Below are 18,186 nucleotides of genomic sequence, written 5' to 3' on the forward strand. Positions count from 1 at the left end.
CCCGCTCTTTCATTTGAGCCCAAAAAAACATTCATATCTTGTCTGACATCGCTGCTACAAACTCGGGTCTACAACTCGGGCCTTCAATTGAAAGCCCGAGTTGGAGACCCGAGTTTGTAGCAAAGAAATCATAACTAGAAATGTGGTATTGCGTGTGGACTACTTTTACTCGGAATGTAGACATAATTTATCAAAAACGATGGACTTAAAAAAAAATTTAAGAAATATCTCTATTGTTATGTGTAGATACTTTGCTTTGTAACATTATTAGGGGGGTTTGTTATCGAAAGTGTCTTCGAAGTTCCGCTGCAATTTGCACGGTTTCCATACACATATATCTGTTTGGTTATCATCGTTCATTACTATTGGCTGCGAGCCACAATGTAAACTGAGCCGTAGGAATGGATAACAAATACATGGTATACATAACATGTTGAACCAGAGTCACGTGGAGTTTTGGGAAGCTCGAGAATTGTAGGAACGTTGAATTACGATGGGGCAGGCTTACGCTGTGAGAAACTGGCATACCAGTTCCAAAATTAGAAGGCCAGAGACGGGCCGGATTTTAGAATTCCGAATTAAATATAAAAACTCGGTGACAGGCTGTAGTTCTTTCGACATATTCTTATTCGATTTTTCAGCACTTCGTTTTTTTTTATCTGTACTGAGAGAAAAAATTCAGTACCGTAGCGGTAAACCAGGTTAAGTCGATTTTGACTTTGGGCAGTTTTTAATGAATATCTCGGAATCTAAGAGACATAACAAAATTTTGTTCATAACCTTTTTTATAACCCTCAATTGGATCTACAAAAAAGGTTATGACAAAAAATTTTCTATCTCTTTTAGATTACGAGATATTCGTCAAAAACTGGCCAATAGTCAAAATCTTCTTAACCCGGTTTACCGCTGCGCTACTGAATTGGTTCGGCCGAAAAATTATGTTTCCTGGAAGAGCCTTTTTACATTTTTTCAAAATTTTTGGAAAAATGTGTGCAATAACAATTACGAATTAGTTTTTTGAAATTCAACTCTTACACAGCTAATTGCATAAGTTTTTGTAAATACAAAATTGCATCGTTTCTTTACAAAATTTCTATGCACATGTGCGAAATTGTAGGTCTTTAGAGATTCAATTGCTCAGCCCTCACAGATTTTCATCCCTGGTGATATTATGGGAACATTCCAAGCCACTTCTACTAAAGATTGGGTTGTTAATGATATGCACGAATTTATAGTGAAATTTTGTATGTTAATTTCGGGCATTTGTTTGTCTGAAACAAATTTGATTGGCGAAATCATATTTTTTTCTCAGTGTATGGGGTTATGAATAAATTGAACATTTCACCTGATCAAAAAGGTTTGAAAAAATTTAAACATATGTGGAATGACGTGCTATTTATTCCCTCGATATTTAATTTTGGTTGCTGGCTTGAAATTTTGTCGGATAGATTTAATATATTTTTCGGATAGATTTAATACACGTTTCTCTACTAGTGAAGGGAAAGAATTTGTTTTTATATTTCCTTATCAAACACGATTAGAACTCTTAAGAAGTAAAAAGGGGAAAGATGAGAAACGCCTCGCGTGATATTCGGGAGTTTTCTTTTCCCCTATCACAAAGACCCTCCACTTGTTTTATTTGGGTCAACTGCACCCTTTATTTTTTGGATCATTTTTCGACTATCAAGATGTTGTTTTTTCTACGAAAGATAATCTTTGAGGTAAAATAATTCTTTCCGGAATTTTAATTGCATTTATATTTTTAAATTATTCTTGAAATTTCAAGTAAATAATCTTGAAATTTTTAACAACGACAAAGTTACATGAAATTTATGTATATTAATTTATGAATGAAATTTCTTGAATCTTCAAGGGATTCTGAATTTCCAGGTCTATATATCACGGCAAAATATTGAAAATTGGGAAAATCCAGGGAACAATTTTTATGAATTCTCAATCTATTGCGAATTTAATTGTATCAAATTTTCATACTAAATGTGGAAATTCGAGCGTTCCTTGAAATATCAATGATCGCTGAACATGAAAACTCCAATTTTCTTGAATTTTCAAAAAAAACGAGATTTCATGAACGATTCCATAATAAATTAAATTCAAACTCACGGCATCGAGAATTCAGATGAGATTATTACTGAAATTTCAAAAATTTTCCAACAGCGTATTGACGTTTTTCTTACGATCCGACAATTTTGGACATGGGACACTGTTAGAAAATTACTCTTGAAATTTCAAGTTGAAAAACTTGAAATTTTCAACATCGACAAAGTTACATGAAATTTCTGTATATTTCTTCATTGACGAATCAGTTAATTTCTTGAATATTCAAGCAATTCGCAATTTTCAGGTCCATGCGACACGGAAAAACCTTGAAAATTTTGAAAATTCAGGCAACAACTGTTCTCAATTATTAATGTATTGAAAATTGCATTGTACGTGATCTTCAATTTTCACAATGAATTTGACAATTCAAGTTTTCATTGAAAAATCAATGATTATTTGACATGAAAAAGCCAATTTTCTTGAATTTTCAAGATGAATGAGAAATTTAGTGAACGCTTTCATTTGAAATTGAATTCAACCTCACAACATCGGAAATTTAGATGCCGCTGTGACTGCAATTTGAACAAATTTCTAACAGTGGAATGTATTTTTAGATAGTACTTTCGTTACGGAAATGTCGATTAAACGCTTGCCCAACTGTTGAGTCGAGGAACATCTGGCCTGCTCGGAAATCATTAACGAGTGTATAATAATCATGCGAGGGGTGTTAATGATCCGCAGATGTCTCTCCGAATATATCTTCTTGTTAATAATTGCCTTTCACCAACTCCAACTAGCATTTTTACTTGGAACTTAATTAAAAAATTCATCATTTTGTTTACTCGATAGATTTGGTTACTTCATTGAGAAAAACTACTCACTGTCAAATTATAATCCCATTAGAATATAAATTTGTCAAATAAGTTGACCTTTCATAATTCCATTCCATTCTGACTTCATTCATGGTCCGTTGAGTTCATTGGAATTTCCATGACGTGACCTTTGAGGGGAGAATCCACTCCTCTATAATTTCCATAACGCTATAACTCTCAAGTGAACAAAGTAAATGAGAATATTTTCTGAAGAAATAGTTTTATACATATTTTTGGAATGAAATGGAGACGAGAGAAGCTACAACAAAAGAGTGTCTGAATTGTTTTAAAGACAGATCAAGAATAAATTCTACAGATGAAAGAATCTAATCAATAACGAAATAATTCACTTTATTCAAAAAATTCTTTGGGGCAGTTATATTTTACCAATTACCAAATTATTCCACCAAAAACTCCAAATTGTGGACGCAGTTAAATTTTTTTATCATTTAGAAACGGCATTTTCACTCATTGAAATGATGGAATGATTAGTTGCTGTTAATGAGGCTTTTTAACTATTAACACCATTCATTAACTATCAATGAATAATGTTAATAGTTAATAAGTCTCGTTAATAGCAACTAAATCGTTTTATCAGTGTACTGAAAATCGGATTTTTTAGAGAATTTTTTCTGTTCGATAAAACAAAACAAAATTTGCTAATGTAAACGGGCGATGATCAAATAATATCTCAAGGGTCATGACAAAAATTTGAAAATTGTAAAGAAACAGCCACGGCAAAAAGATAAATCGTGCAATTCAAGAGATACGGGTTCATTAATGCGACAATTTTGTTTTCGTCGGTTGGAAAGATTTGATCATCCTTACTAGAGATGGATGTGATTTTTTCGGCATATTTCTGGTTATCTTATAAAAAATTGGATTACAAAAAATTACTATCCAGTATTTTTACTAATACTATTTTTTATATCTATTTTTTAAAGATTCTTTAATTTTCGATCGTTTGACGAACAGTCAAATCCAAAAGTTTGTATATCTAAAGGGGATGAGAGACTAGATTCATATGCATATCGACACCTTAATAACAGACAAGCGTAAGTTCTATGAGTTCCCTATGTAGAATCGTTGTCTGTTATTAAGTTGTTGATATATTTATGTATTTTCGATGAAACGTTTGACGTTCCACTATCCTCTTTCACAAACCTCTATTTTTTTACTTTTTTTTTTGTCGAATTTCTCACCAAAAGTGACGAAAAATAGTATTATGTGCACCTCGGCGCGTCAGGAGGCCAGAATGATTTCTTTTCCACCTTCGGTGCACAATGTTGTACAATAATGTACTATTACATTGAGTTCCAGTAGAAATGAAATGTTGTGGAGAAGATTTCGACCGAATTTTTAAATTGTTTTGTAGTTTTTAGCTTCCGCGGTCATTAGCTGATTCGAAGTGTAGGAATATATTATGTCCAAATGATAAAAATTGATGCAGTCATTTGGATTAAGTCCAATATGGCAACCTCCTTTGCGGGGTCCTCCTCCTTGACTGGATCAATTTTTATCATTTGGACACAATAGATTCCTTCACTTCGAATCAGCTAATGACCGCAGACGCCAAAAACTAAAAAACATAAGAAATTCAATGGAATTCATTCCGGATACCTAGCGCTACACTGAGAAAACAAGTATTTTTTGAGAAGTACTTCTTTACTTGTATCAAGAAATTCGTGGCTTGAAAATTACCAAGCGCACAATATCTCACGCTAAGAAAAAAAACTTACACCAAGAAATTTTAGACTTGTCCGAAAGATGCGGACAATTTCTTCATATCAAGCAAACGAGTACTCAAATCAATTAAAGTGGTTTTTGCATTTAAATATTTTAAAATTGAGGCTAAAAAACTATTAAACGAATTAATTCAATTTTACTTGGTTTGAAAAATTGCTTTCTTGTCATCAATAAATTGTCCTCGTTTTTAGGACAAATACAAAATTACTTGACGAAAGTTTTTATTTTCTTACTGCAAGATATTTTACTCTTGAAGATTTTCAAGTCAGAAGTTTCTTGATATAAGTAAAGACGTATTTCTCAAAAACCTTTGTTTTTATCCGTGTAGATTTTCCTAGGTTCTTTCTACGAGGTAGAAGTAGATTAATTTACGATTGAATAGTTGAATTATTATTGGTCCTCTCACTAAATGAAAACTTCTGTGACATCCAGGCGCAGTATGGCGACCAGTGGGTTTATCGCTGGTTTACCTGGTGCTAATGTTGATATCACCCTTGATATCAATTCCCACCTACGAGACGATGAAATCAACAACAGGTCGTTATCTAAAATCCTGCATGGCCCTGAGTTCCATCACGGCCCTTGCTCAGCTAGGGTTTCACATCGTCCTGGTGGCAGTGCCGTCTATCTACAATGAGTTCACCGAGAATTGTTCATTCCTGGAGATGCTCTTCAGGCACATCGGTCTTGTGCGGATGGACGAGGCCACCGTTTGGGAGGTTTTCTTCTGGCTCCTTCCGGAAATCATTGCACTGCCTGTTACAGTCATCGTGTATATCCTGTGCAAGAGGTTTACGTGGCGGAATCCAGATCTCGAGACCTCGAATCATCGTCCAGAGCATAGTTCAATGACTAAACAGTCGGTTGATGCCAATACCAAGGTGAGACATTTTTTCATTAATCCAATGCGACGGAAGAGTTCATTAAAGTCTTGAAGCCGAAGAAATATCTCTTTATACTATAAAAATCCAAATCGATTTCTCGTGATGAAAGTTTGGTACTCGAAATTAAAACTCCAAAATTAAGAGTCACAAGAGTCAAAATAAGGGTCACAAGGGTGAAAATAAGGGTCACAAGTGTCGCGAGAGTTAGATTAAGGGTCATAAGGGTCAGAATATGAGTCACAAGGGTCAAATTAAGTATCATAAGAGTAGAATAAAGGTCCAAATAGGGGTCACAAGGATCAGATTAAGGGTCCAATCGAGGGTCCAAATAAGGGTAACAAGGGTCAGGTTAACATGGGGGTCCTATGGAGATCATAAGAGGCTCATATGTGGGTCATATGGGGGTTGGCGAGCGGAGCGAGTAGGGGGCGTAGCTCACTTTCATTTGAGCCCCACTTGCGCCTAAGTTTCCGGACATTTTACAATGATTTTATTATTTAAGGGGAGACTACTATGAGTTTTAAAAGTCGTGGGTTATCGGAGTGAGACATTTCATACGTTGAAGATCGATTATATAGATCTGAACACGAATAATTAGTGCAAAACAAAAATGTGTTTATTGTTCGTTTGCCCGAAAACGCTTAAAATGCTAAAAACAGTCCAGGGCCTCCAATTTTTGAGTTCTTTGGAATTCGACTCCTACACAGCTGATTTCGTTTTTTTTTATATAAAAAAAGTCACTATTTTTGTAAAGAAAATACAAAAAAAGCAAATTTAGCCATGTAAGACGCGAATTAAAAAAAAACTAGCTCGTAATTGTTATTTCACATATTTTTCCGAAATTTTTGAAAAAAATCCTCCGCAGCTCAAAAATTGGAGGCCCTAGACTGTTTTTGGCATTTTAAGCATTTTCGGGCAAGCGAACAATAAAAAAAAAATTTGTTTGCACTAATTATTCGTTTTCACATCTTTATACGTAGATAATCGATCTTCTACGTATGAAAAGTCTCACTTCAATAACCCACGATTTTTAAAACTCACAGTAGTCTCCCCTTAAACATTATTGATCATTACGCGAATAATTCAGCATTCAGTCATCATTAACCCAAATAATTGACACGATGAAATTCAATAAAAAATGAAATCGTCAAAAAAATCACTCGTTTTGTCCGTTGTACGTTCCCCTGTACAAAAATCCTGATCCGAACCATACATTTAATGTAATGTATTACGTACACGTGATTTGCCCAATTCTGACAATTTTTCATTAGCTTATGAGAGATTTAGCCAAAAATTAAATTTTCATGTTTCACTTGTAAAATTAACTTTGGTTGGATTTTTCGATGCTTCTCGGTGGACTAGACAGGGATATCTACATTGCAATTTGAAGAGCATTTACTATTCTTCAAAATAGTGGGTGATAAATTTCATTTAATTCAATTTTCAGTAAGTTATTGTGGATTGTTTTCATTTTTTACGTTATATCACACCTCGGAAATGACAGTTATTGCCATTTATCGAGGCTTTCGACTTGACTAGCAGGGATATATCATATGTCGATTTGAAGGTCTCATCGAGCTCTTCAAATTGAGACCCCATATAATCTATTCGAAAATTTCCATATTTCTCCTTCTAATGACTAGTTTTGTTCGGTTTCTGTTCAAATCTGTGGAGATAACTTATGCCCAGGTGAAAATATAGTAAATTACCTTGAAATTGGCCCATGAATTATTTAATTAAGGCTAATTTTCCTTAACAGATGGGCGTTTTTATCCAAAAATTCGATTTCATGATGTTTATTGTAAATTCAGCTTAGTTTGGATTTTTCTATAACTATTGGTCAAGTGAATGAAACTATTCATATGGCATTTCAAAGGGGATTTGTTATTATAGAACGTGAAAATCAGGGGAATTTGAATTTAAAAAATGACGACATATTGATCTTATGCAATTTGGCCCCGTCTAGTATATAAAAATTGGCATTAAATTGCTTAAAATTTTTCTGTGGAACAGATCATCAATTTCTTAGGCAGCATAGGCAGCTACATCGTCCTGGCCTCCCTCTGCTGCGTATCCTCTCTGAATCCCTCCGTTGAAGGCGGGTTCTATTTCCTAATATTCCTGGGAGCAGCAACATGGTGGGCATGTCACAAAGAGCTCAAGAAAATATTCGCAGGTATCTGCAGGTTCGTGATGGCTGTGGTAGTTGTACATATAGTCGTTCTACTGACGTATCAGAATCAGTGGCCACAGGAATTTATCCCAGTGAACAGCACTTGGTCCAGATATTTCGCCCTCGTACCGTATTATGAGACCAACTGTTCAGATCCCAGGAATGTCGATTTTCCAGAGAAAGACTCTGAGTGGGCGAATTATGGATATGCTCTCGGACTCTTCTGGCTTTATTATGTACTTGCATTACAATCGCAGTATTTGTTCAACAAAACGGTAAGTTAAATTGTTATTAAACTAAAATTACTCGGGAATTCTAATCCATGGTGAAACGAAAATGAAGAAATAATTTTTAAGAAATGAAATTTTCAGGGAGGTTCGGGAAGTTGTAAAAAATTATTCTTTTCACCTACGAAGAAATTGAATAGGTTTCCTATAGAAGTTCCTTGCTATACATTTTCAAAGTTTTTTCCACTGCATCCATTCTTTTACTCAATAAACAATTCAAAGCAAAAGAAAAACTTGGACAATTCGAGTCCAAAAATTTCTCTAGGAATAGTTAATTGAGGCTTTTCGTAAATTATTTCCTGTAGAATCGACAAAAACAAACAAACTTTGAATAAATTTATACTTACAAGCTTGATAGAATTCTCCACACGTGTTAAATTCTTCCATACGTGCAATAATTCAGTTTTTTTCAAACACTATTTGCACATAAAAATGAGTTTAAAAGTAGATCTATCCAGAAATGGCCGTCAGTATTATATTTCTTCTATATTAAAAGGATTTGCGACTTACATTGATAAATGTTTAAATATACTCATCAAAATTTAAAAATAACATCATATTATTAGTTTAAATTTCCGATTGATGATAAATTAAATATTTCATAATATAGAACTCTAAATTTTCCATTAAGTGAATATTTCTAATTTCTTAGAAGGGATTATCAGTTATAAATATGGCTATTCCTGGATCTGCCTCTGAAGAAATGACGAAAAATCCCCTGAAATTCAATTTATTCTGCAATAATGTTCAACATAATCAAAAATATTTCTTCATTCCCTCCCTTCAATGTCTAAACACTAATACAAAATTAACAGAAATAATTTTGTTTAGTCTCTGGCGCTCTCACTAACAATTTTAAAAAAAATTCTCACCTTCTGTCTCTCACTCCAATGCGGCTTTCATTAAAAACTGAGGCAGCCACAACAAGTCGAAAATACCGCGCGTTTGAGTGGCAAATTGCGGAATTTGGATACACCATTGTCACGTCATGTTTCAATCAGACGAAGAACGCCATCTCAGAGGTGGCAGTCGGCCCGCAGAAAGGCACGAGTAAGACTGAGACTGTTTTTCGGCGGAAAATATAAACAAAGAGAGCCGAAACAGATGGACTATTTGATCGATGTGGCTTGTGCTTGTTCATATTATACTTTTCCCGTCATATTTCAAACGTTTTCATTTGCAGATCGGCTATGTTAATTATCTAATGTATATAAAATAATTCGATTGATCCTATCCAAGTCGCCTTCTGGGCGGTCCTCCTACGGACACACTGGGGTGGTTCATCACCCCCATTGGTACATTCAACGCAACTTCCAAGTGTGACATCTTTGTGATGTCTTTTCCGGACAAATTTATAGCTAAAAGTAGAACTTGCATGGCTCAATTTGAAGCAAAATTTATTTTTCATCACTTGTGCGTAAAGTAAAATTGACGGAAATATAATCGTCGCTTGCTCTCAATTGCAATGAGTTTAGAAGAAAGAACCTGACTAGTGACGCCGCGGGACACTTCACGAGACATCACGAGACAATAGTTCGGAGGGATTGTCTCAGTTTCAGTGTTTTTTAATATGTAGAAAACCGAGACGAAACAAACTGAGACAAAAACCGAGATTTTACCTTAAAAAACATGAAAAACTTGAGATCAAGATGAGATAAATTGGCTCGGAGTCATCACGAAAGGAGTCGATACTGCCTCTTTCGAGATTGAGATGAGAGTAAAGATTTTCATGTTCGTTGAGACCGAGATCATCTCTCTAAAATTTTGTCTCGTGAAGTCTCTCGTGGGATCACTATACCTGACCGTATTCGTGACGTCAGGACCGAAAAATTGGCTTCGAAAACGACTGATTTTCAGTTAAATATCATGAGACATCTAGGCAATATACCTCCATAATTTTCGCCCTTTAGCTATCCATTTGTTATGAGGAATATTTGCATAGGGGAATTCGAAAGAGTTGAGCTTCATGCAAGTTCCCCATTACCTATTATTATTTCTTATTATTTCAAATTTCCATACTATCGTTTCTAGGGTATTCTCTTCTTTCGAAAAAAATATCAATTCTTATTCAGTATCCTACTGCTTTATATCGAAGAATACCGTTTCATTGTCTGAAACCTGTTTCCGAGGACTGTTGAAATATTCATGCTACTATAGCTATTTTCTTAGTTCAACAAATAATTTTTGTGCTATTCGGTAGTTTCCTTTCTCTCAGTGGAGAAACCTCCGAAGAAAATTACTGCGTTGACAATCAAGAAAAATTGCGGTGGGGTAATGAGCAACTCCAGGATATCCGTGGAGGGATGATGGATTGATGACACTGAACGATTGATTTCCAAACTCACAATTATATATTTTTTTCATATCTTTTCTTTCGTTCGTTCTGGATGCGCTCGCCTACGTTTTCTTTGGTTTGCTGTGTTTTAGAAGCTGACTGTCACACCCCCGAGTCAGCCTGACGAGAGGACACCAGTACGTATCCAATAGCAAGCTTTATTTTTTTTCTCCAGTTTCATTGCCTTTCAAATGTCATTGATGATTTATCCATGCTCTCTCTCAATGCATGCAAACTCAGAGGAATAGAGTATATATCATTGGAGATTATACTAATATGGTGAGGGCTATGTCTTCTGCATGTGCGCTGTTTCGCTTTCTTGAGCACAGAAGTGAAGCACTTGGTTTCTTTGAATGACACAAATCACAGTTTACTAACTTGAATGATTTAGATAGGGGAAGGGAAGACATTTGATGGGGTTTTTATATAGTTTTTTTTGTCGATTAGTTGATGCGGTTTGGGTCCGGAAGGACTGGCCTTCTTCAGGACTCGACTGGAAGTGTCATTGTTCAGGACGGACAACATGACGACAGTATTCAAATGCAATCCATGAGTGACGGTAAATCCATCTCTCCAACCCTAAATGAACATGTTCAGAGTAATTTTTTTTACATTTTTTTCGTATCGTCTTTACTTTCATTCCTCGAGATTTTCGGAAATTTTTGGAGGATAGATCTTTTAATAGAAAAACTTAATAAGCCCATTTGATGCTAGGTTATTGAAAATTGCAAGTTCTGAATTTGATTCTCTATTTTGAATCGGTAACCCTGGTCTGGTCACCAAACGCGACATTGCGACTCTGGTCACCTCCGCGGGGATTCCCCGCCGTGCTATATAGGGTCTAGCGTTGCCGAATTCATTCTGCACTGCGCGGACGCGTTTAGCGAGTTTCTGGCAACGTCACGTGATGAGCAACTTCATTTAACATGGGAAAAAATAATTCATGTGTTCGAAATAATTTGTTTTCTTTAGGAGTTCCGGGAAATATGTTGTTTCTAAAAACTTTTATAATTCTTTAGACACTTCAATTGACAAGATCAAATTTCTTTAAATTTTTCCCGTTAGCAATTGCAATTAAAGAAAAAGTCACCTTTTTAAGAAAATTGATGAAATCTTACTCTATATAATTTGAAATGTCCGTTTTGCCGGAAATTCATGGAAGGTTCTAAAAAGTTCAAAAAAGGTCCAGAACGGTACAGAGTCCTTTGCAAAGTTCGCGAATCGTCTGGAAAACAATTTTCCGATGCAGAATGTTCCAGAAGACTGGAATATTCCAGAAATCTTTACAAATTTTGCGATTAATTCAGAAGCTAGCGCTTCGGAAGATCATGGAAGGTTCCAGAAAGTCACAAAAAGGCTCCAAACCAATACAGCAGTTTTCTGCGAGGGAATTTTTACATCAATTTAGTGTGATTTTATCGTAAAATTACCGTAAAAATTTATCACAACTTCTTGATTGATTTGAGAGCTCACCTACGAGGCCCTTTCATCATCGATGCACTCTACAGGTGCTCTGATAATATTTTAGAATATTCTAGACTTTTCTAGCATTTATCACATAAATGTCGATGTCATAATGAAAAACAATTGGACCGAATTTCTACCCTAGAAGTATTTTTTTGAAATCGTACTAAAATTCTGAATTTTACCAGAAATTGATTTCATGTAAAAAAATAAGGTTTCCGAATGTTCAAACAATTAACATTATTGATTTATCAGAAGCGAATGTTTAAAAAATATTTTTGTGCTTTTACAAGTTTAACATTCTCGTGGCATTTACAAATTTCATAATGAGAAATTATGTACGAGATATTTTTATATTCTCAAATTTCCCAAAGTCTCGATTTTCGTTCAATTCCAATCATTTTTCTCATCCGAGTAGCTATCTCCTATAATCAAAGGATTCCGTTGACTGCAATTATCCAAACAATCCCCAGGCGCGCAAGAAGACGAGCCAGGTACGATCGAGCAAATAATAATGGCCGTCTACTCGATCTTCCAACTGGTCGCCAACTCGTCCTACCTAGCCACAAACATAATAATGATGACCTGGAGCATAATGTATCATAGCTGGACGACCTTCGTCTTCCTCCTGTGGGCGCTCATCCTCTGGATGGTCCCGGATAAGCGAGCCTCCATGATGAAGTGTTCCCCCTTCATCGTTACCTACGGCACCCTGTTAGTCCTCGTCGGCTACGTCTTCAGCATGAATCTAACCGAAGACGAGCTTCCCACAGTCATTGATGGCTTCAGCCTCTCCGAAATGGGATTCAGCAAGACCGGTCAACTCAGCAGCTACCACCTGATCGTGAAATGCGCCTTCATGACGATGTTCTGGATAACAATGCGCCAATACATGTCCGAGAAGATCCGCGACCAGCGATCGTCAACTCTCAGGGACATGGTAGCCCCCCTTCATGTGACAGTATCAGCAGCAACATCCGCGATGCAGCACGACAGCACGGAGATAAAATCCCAATTCATGAAGGACGTCGGTCGAGTCATCAAAAAACTCTTCACCAAATTTTGGATCGTCGTCGTCGCGATAATGCTCTTCACCAGTGGTATCACCGGCGAGAGAATGACAGTCTTCAGGATCATCTACATGTCCCTCTTCCTCATCTTCGTCATCTCCTTCCAGATGTCCTGGTCCGGCTGGCGAAAGATGATGTACGGATTCTGGATAACTGTCATCGTTTACTCAGTCGTAATGTTGATCCTCGTCTATACCTACCAATTCCACAACTTTCCGACGTATTGGGAGCGTCTCTACATAGACAAAGACCTTCAAAACGACATTGGGCTGGAGACATATGAGACCAAAGACCTCTTCGTCCGTTTGCTCACGCCAACCTTCTTTGTCATAATCACTGTCCTCCAGATGCATTACTTCCACAACGACTTCCTCGAAGCCACCAACATCGACAAAATAAGCGTCGACACAGTTTCCAAGAGAGGAAGCCTAGGAAGATCCACGTCAATCGCGCCAGTTGTATCCCCCCTCGAAGTTCTCCTCGGTGAGAACGAAGAAAGATCAACAATCTACACCTTGAAGCAACTAAAACACATGTCAAAACTGGAACGAGTTGCGCTCTTTCGAAGAGTCATAGAACAGTTGAAAAATGCCTACAACTACCTCTGGCTCTTCCTCGAGATCCACATGCAGAAGATCATCTACATCTCCCTGATGCTCCTCTGCATCAACGACGTATGTGCCATAAACCTATTCTTCGTAATAGCAATTGCCGTCGTAATGAACTTCAAAAGATCGATGCAGATAATGGCGATCAATGGAATGGCGGTGGCGGTGGCTATACTCATGGTCGCCAAGATGTTGTACCAGATAAAATACATTAATCATTACAACTGGGACGTTAATTGCACGAGTGAGATCCCAGATAAGGATAACATCACATCTAATCACACTTACAACAGCGCTGAGTGGATTGGATTCAAAAAGGCAGAACCTGGGATGCTTCCAGATCTGCTGAAAGGCTACATCGGAATTGTCATCGTAACAACATTCAGAGCCATCATCATGGTGCGTCAGTGCTTCTACAGACACGGAAAAGGACAATCCCTGGACACCCCTCAAGTCATGTTCCAAAGTATAACTCGAGCCGACGCAGATAAAGGCATTGGCGAGTGCCTCAAATTCCTCTTCAACTATGGCTTCTACAAGTTCGGACTTGAGTTCTGCCTCATGGCGCTGGTCGCACTTATTGGCACACGATTGGACTTCTTCTCCGTGCTGTATGGAGTCTGGCTGTTGATGATGTTCGCCCAGAAACGTAGGAATATCGCCAGAATCTGGCCGTTCTTCAAAATCTTTGTCATGATCCTTCTGCCCCTTCAGTATTTCTTTGTTGTGGCGCCCCCTACATGGCTCTGCGTCGATTACCCATGGCGGGAGAACCAGATCCTCACTAGACTCCAAGAATGGATGTACTTGCCTGATCCCGAGTCTCCTCCGAATGCCAAAAAGCTCATTTGCGATTTCTTCCTCCTTCTGATGGTTGTGAGACAGAGTTTGGTGTTCAGGATTGAAGCAAGGAGTGTCGCTACGGGACAGGAATTCGTCGCTGGGCACAACTATTCGGTCTTCCAGGATATGGAGAAACCGAACTTTGTTAATCCAGTTAAGGATTACGTTTCGCGTATTCATTGCTGGCTGGATGTTGTGAAGAGGGGGGTGATGTTGAGTTTCTTGTGGATTACGCTTTCGATCATGTTTCTGGCTGGGACAAAGAGGACTAATTTGTTCTCGCTGGGGTACTTGATCGGGGCTTTTGTATTTTTGTGGCAAGGGAGTGATTTCTATCTGAGACCGGTGAAGACGATATTGAAGTGGTGGAACTTGTTGCTTGGGTACAATGTTATTGTGATATTCTCGAAGACGATTCTGCAGGGGGTGGGGTGTGTGTTGATCCAGCAGCTAGAGGAGTCGGCCTGCTGGCTGATTCAACTGTTGGGGATAGCTTGTCTGCAGAAGTTTGAGGGTTCGAATCTACCGTTGAGTGCAACCTGTGATGTGCCTAGGGAGGATATCGGGATGTTCTGGGATGGGCTTTGTTTCACGTTCCTGATTATTCAGAAGAGGCTGTTCAAGAGCTACTATTTCTTCCATATTGTGGATGAAACGAAAGCTATGAGTATTCTGGCATCGAGGGGGGCTGAGTTGTTGGAGGATCTGCATAGGAAGAGAATTGAGTATCAGGAGAATGTGGAGAAGGCTGTGCTGCAAAAGCTCAAGTTCAAGATGGATAAGATTAAGGCGGATCAGCAGAGGATTCAGGGGCCGAGTTACAGGGAACCAGCTGATCACAAAGTCGGTGAGTTTAAATGATATTTTTTCGTTATGAATTATTTTAGAAGAATTATCCTGCAGGCATTTAAGTTCGTTTTTAGCTTTTGGAATCTGAGTAAAACGCGATTCTCCGGGGAATAAGTGGTTTTAGGAGGAAATGTCAAATGATCATTCTTGTAGCTAATGACAGTTTCTATGAAAAAATGGAAATTTGATGGTTTCGTCTAGTTAGCACCCCATCTTATGGTATCTCTTCTAAATTAATTGCAATAGTTTGATGGTTAATCGATGTTGTTTGATGATGTAGTGGAATCTACAGGAAACCAAATTTTATATAAAAATTTTCGTGTCAGCGTAGGCACAAAGTCAGATTTACCTTCCGTGAAACGTGAAAAATACCGTCCTAATCACGAAAGGTAAAATAAAGAATCTTTTGAGTGGATTTAATCACTGAATGAGAAATGATTTTTTCTATTGCTACAATAGCCTATTGGAAAGATCTGACGGTTCTCCCTGAAATCACTCATGAATGAGATAATCCTATACTCAACAAGATGAAAGAAGTCAACTTACATTTTCACCACTCGAATCTATATTTAATCTATTCTCTACGAGAAAGAAGAATTTATCATGAAAGCATTAAAATATTCACTGAGAGAGAAAAAAATCTTTTCTCAAACGAGTCTTAAAGCAATAAAGAAAGAAAATCTAGTGCTGACCATTTGAAGACTGTCTTCAGATAAAACATTTCACTAAATTGTTGCTTTTTGTGCGGACACTAGTAAGGCAATATACTATTTGATTCTCAGGGACATGTCACTGATTTTCAGCAATGTTTCCCCAATTATTTAGGACTCATGATTGTGAAATTAATTGAAATTCATCACCAAATTTCAGCGATAAAAATCACTGATAACCATGTCATGTTAGTCAGTGTGCAGTATCACCAATAACTGATGATAGATTCTCAAAAATAAGCGACGTGTCCCCGAAAATCGGTGAGATGATCTTAAAAATCACTGACATGTGCCTAAAAACCAAACTTTTTTTCTCTGCAAAGAAGATTTGTTTGAGAATCTGTTCATTCTTCTCTCAGTGTATGACCAATCAAACAATTACTCCAATGGGATAATAAAAATGATCGAATTTGATTGAAATGTGGGGATTCATTCAATCCGAAAAATCGTCGTTTAACAAAAATGGTATTCCTCACGCAATCGTAATAAAAAGGAGTGGCGCCATTGGCACGAACATCGAGCATGAGTACCTGCGTGTCTTCGGGGCACACTCCACCCCAGGGTTACAGAACTCCACTGGATGAGGAGGACACTGACGAGGATGAGAGACGAGATGAAGTGGATGAGGATCCACCCCCATTAACACCTCGTGCTGCCTCCCTCCTCCAAGCTCCCTCCCCCAACTCTGCGATCCTCACGGTGAGCCTCGAGGGTTACCTCGAGCCCACTAGGATATCCTTTGGCTCTCCACCGAACAGCGAACTCAATCCTCGGGGTCCATCCCCCGACGAGACCTTTCCAGTTTTCTCTCCACCCCCTTATGATCCTCTCCCCTCGAGCGAACGATCGGGTACACTTGGTACCCGTCACAGGAGGCAGTCGAGCTTTGCGGGGACCACCTGGATGTCCGATAACCCAACGCCGAGACAATCGATCGTCTCTTTCACCTCGCGATCACAGCGATCTCATCACACATGTAAAACCGTTCTACGAAACATCATGCCTTCGTCATCGTGTCATGTACATATGCTTCCATCACGCGACGTGATATTTATTTAGATATTGGGGTATGCATTCTAATTGTTATCCCAAAAATTGAAAATTTGCAACTTTTTTATTGCGTAATGCACACGATAGCTTATTCTTTGGTCGAAGATACGAGATTTGGTTCTAGGAGAGGTAAATTGAGAATTGAATTAAGTCTGAATGAAGGATTATGGAAGTCTTGATTCGAAACAACTTTATTCTTAATTGAAGAATATGCGTTCCTCATTTGAGAATTCGGACAAATTGTTTTACGAATGTTTTATAAATTAAGGGTTTCAGAGAAAAACCTCGAGAAAGCAATATCTATCTACTTCTTTCTATCATAGTTACGAAAAAGCAATCCCACAACATAATTGCATCCTTTTTAGTCGAAATCGGCAAACAACTAATGGAATTTTAATCAAAATCTAATACATTTTCAAAAGAGCTCCACTAGAATATCAATGAAATTTCCAACAAAGTTCACATAAAATTCTAGCACAATCCTATTCTAAAAAGAACATACACTTAACGTCGATAACTATCGATATCTCGCAAGTCTGTCACGCTTATTCCTCATTGGTTCCAGTCGTCAGAGGCGGCAAATTTGATTCATGATTAATTTAATTTTGAGATTTTCAATTATGATTGTTACAATTACAGCGTGTTGTAGCGCGCGTTCGGTCTCGTTACAGTAAAAAGGCAATAGAATTTTTTAGAGGGTGCTCTCCACTTCTCTGGCCATCCGGGCATCACCAAGTGAGGGGAATATTGCCCCCACTACGTGTGCGACGTCTCGCAAGGTAGACAGCTCTAGAGGGGAGTGTGTACTAGGGCGTGCAGATGGCTATAGCGTTCTCGCTCGAATAATCGCGGTATCTCCTTCGTAAGGCACGCCCCTTACGCGTAGGGAAGGGGCAACCTCTAGCCTTCTGTGCTTCAAATCTCGAGCCCCGAAAGTAGAAAGCTACACCCAGAAAATGATTTATGTGAATCAACTAAAAATCTTTATTTTAATTTTTTTTAATCCATTTGAAGGATGTGATTGTTAAAAATGAATAACTTGTTTACTTGTTTCAAGAAAAAGGATTTGATTATATCAAATATATAATTTTTTAACTGCGAATAACATTTTTATTACATTCAGGAAAACAATTTACATATCCATTTCAAATGAAATTCAAATAAGAAATTTATTCATTTAAAATGAAGAAATTCTCTGAATTTGAATAAAAATGTTATTTCATATTATTTAAATACA

The 18,186-nt window shown here is 37.5% G+C and overlaps 1 protein-coding gene across 5 annotated transcripts in view; it reads left to right on the forward strand.

The window, feature by feature from the left end:
• LOC107048647 (piezo-type mechanosensitive ion channel component) overlaps positions 1 to 18,186 on the forward strand; it is a 36,397-nt gene that overhangs the window by 3,704 nt on the left and 14,507 nt on the right. For 4 of the 5 annotated variants that reach the window (XM_015271934.1, XM_015271938.1, XM_015271939.1 and 1 more), the window contains exons 2-6: positions 5,109 to 5,557; positions 7,574 to 8,008; positions 10,448 to 10,492; positions 10,803 to 10,953; positions 12,293 to 15,187. In XM_015271934.1, coding sequence (XP_015127420.1) covers positions 5,109 to 5,557; positions 7,574 to 8,008; positions 10,448 to 10,492; positions 10,803 to 10,953; positions 12,293 to 15,187 — 3,975 coding nt within the window. The remainder of the gene's footprint in view (positions 1 to 5,108; positions 5,558 to 7,573; positions 8,009 to 10,447; positions 10,493 to 10,802; positions 10,954 to 12,292; positions 15,188 to 18,186) is intronic. The other variant, XM_015271936.1, reaches the window with a different exon arrangement.

This window comes from Diachasma alloeum, unplaced genomic scaffold (genome assembly GCF_001412515.2).
Source record: "Diachasma alloeum isolate Michigan unplaced genomic scaffold, Dall2.0 Dall_scaffold_00195, whole genome shotgun sequence".
NCBI classification, from domain to species: domain Eukaryota; kingdom Metazoa; phylum Arthropoda; class Insecta; order Hymenoptera; family Braconidae; genus Diachasma; species Diachasma alloeum.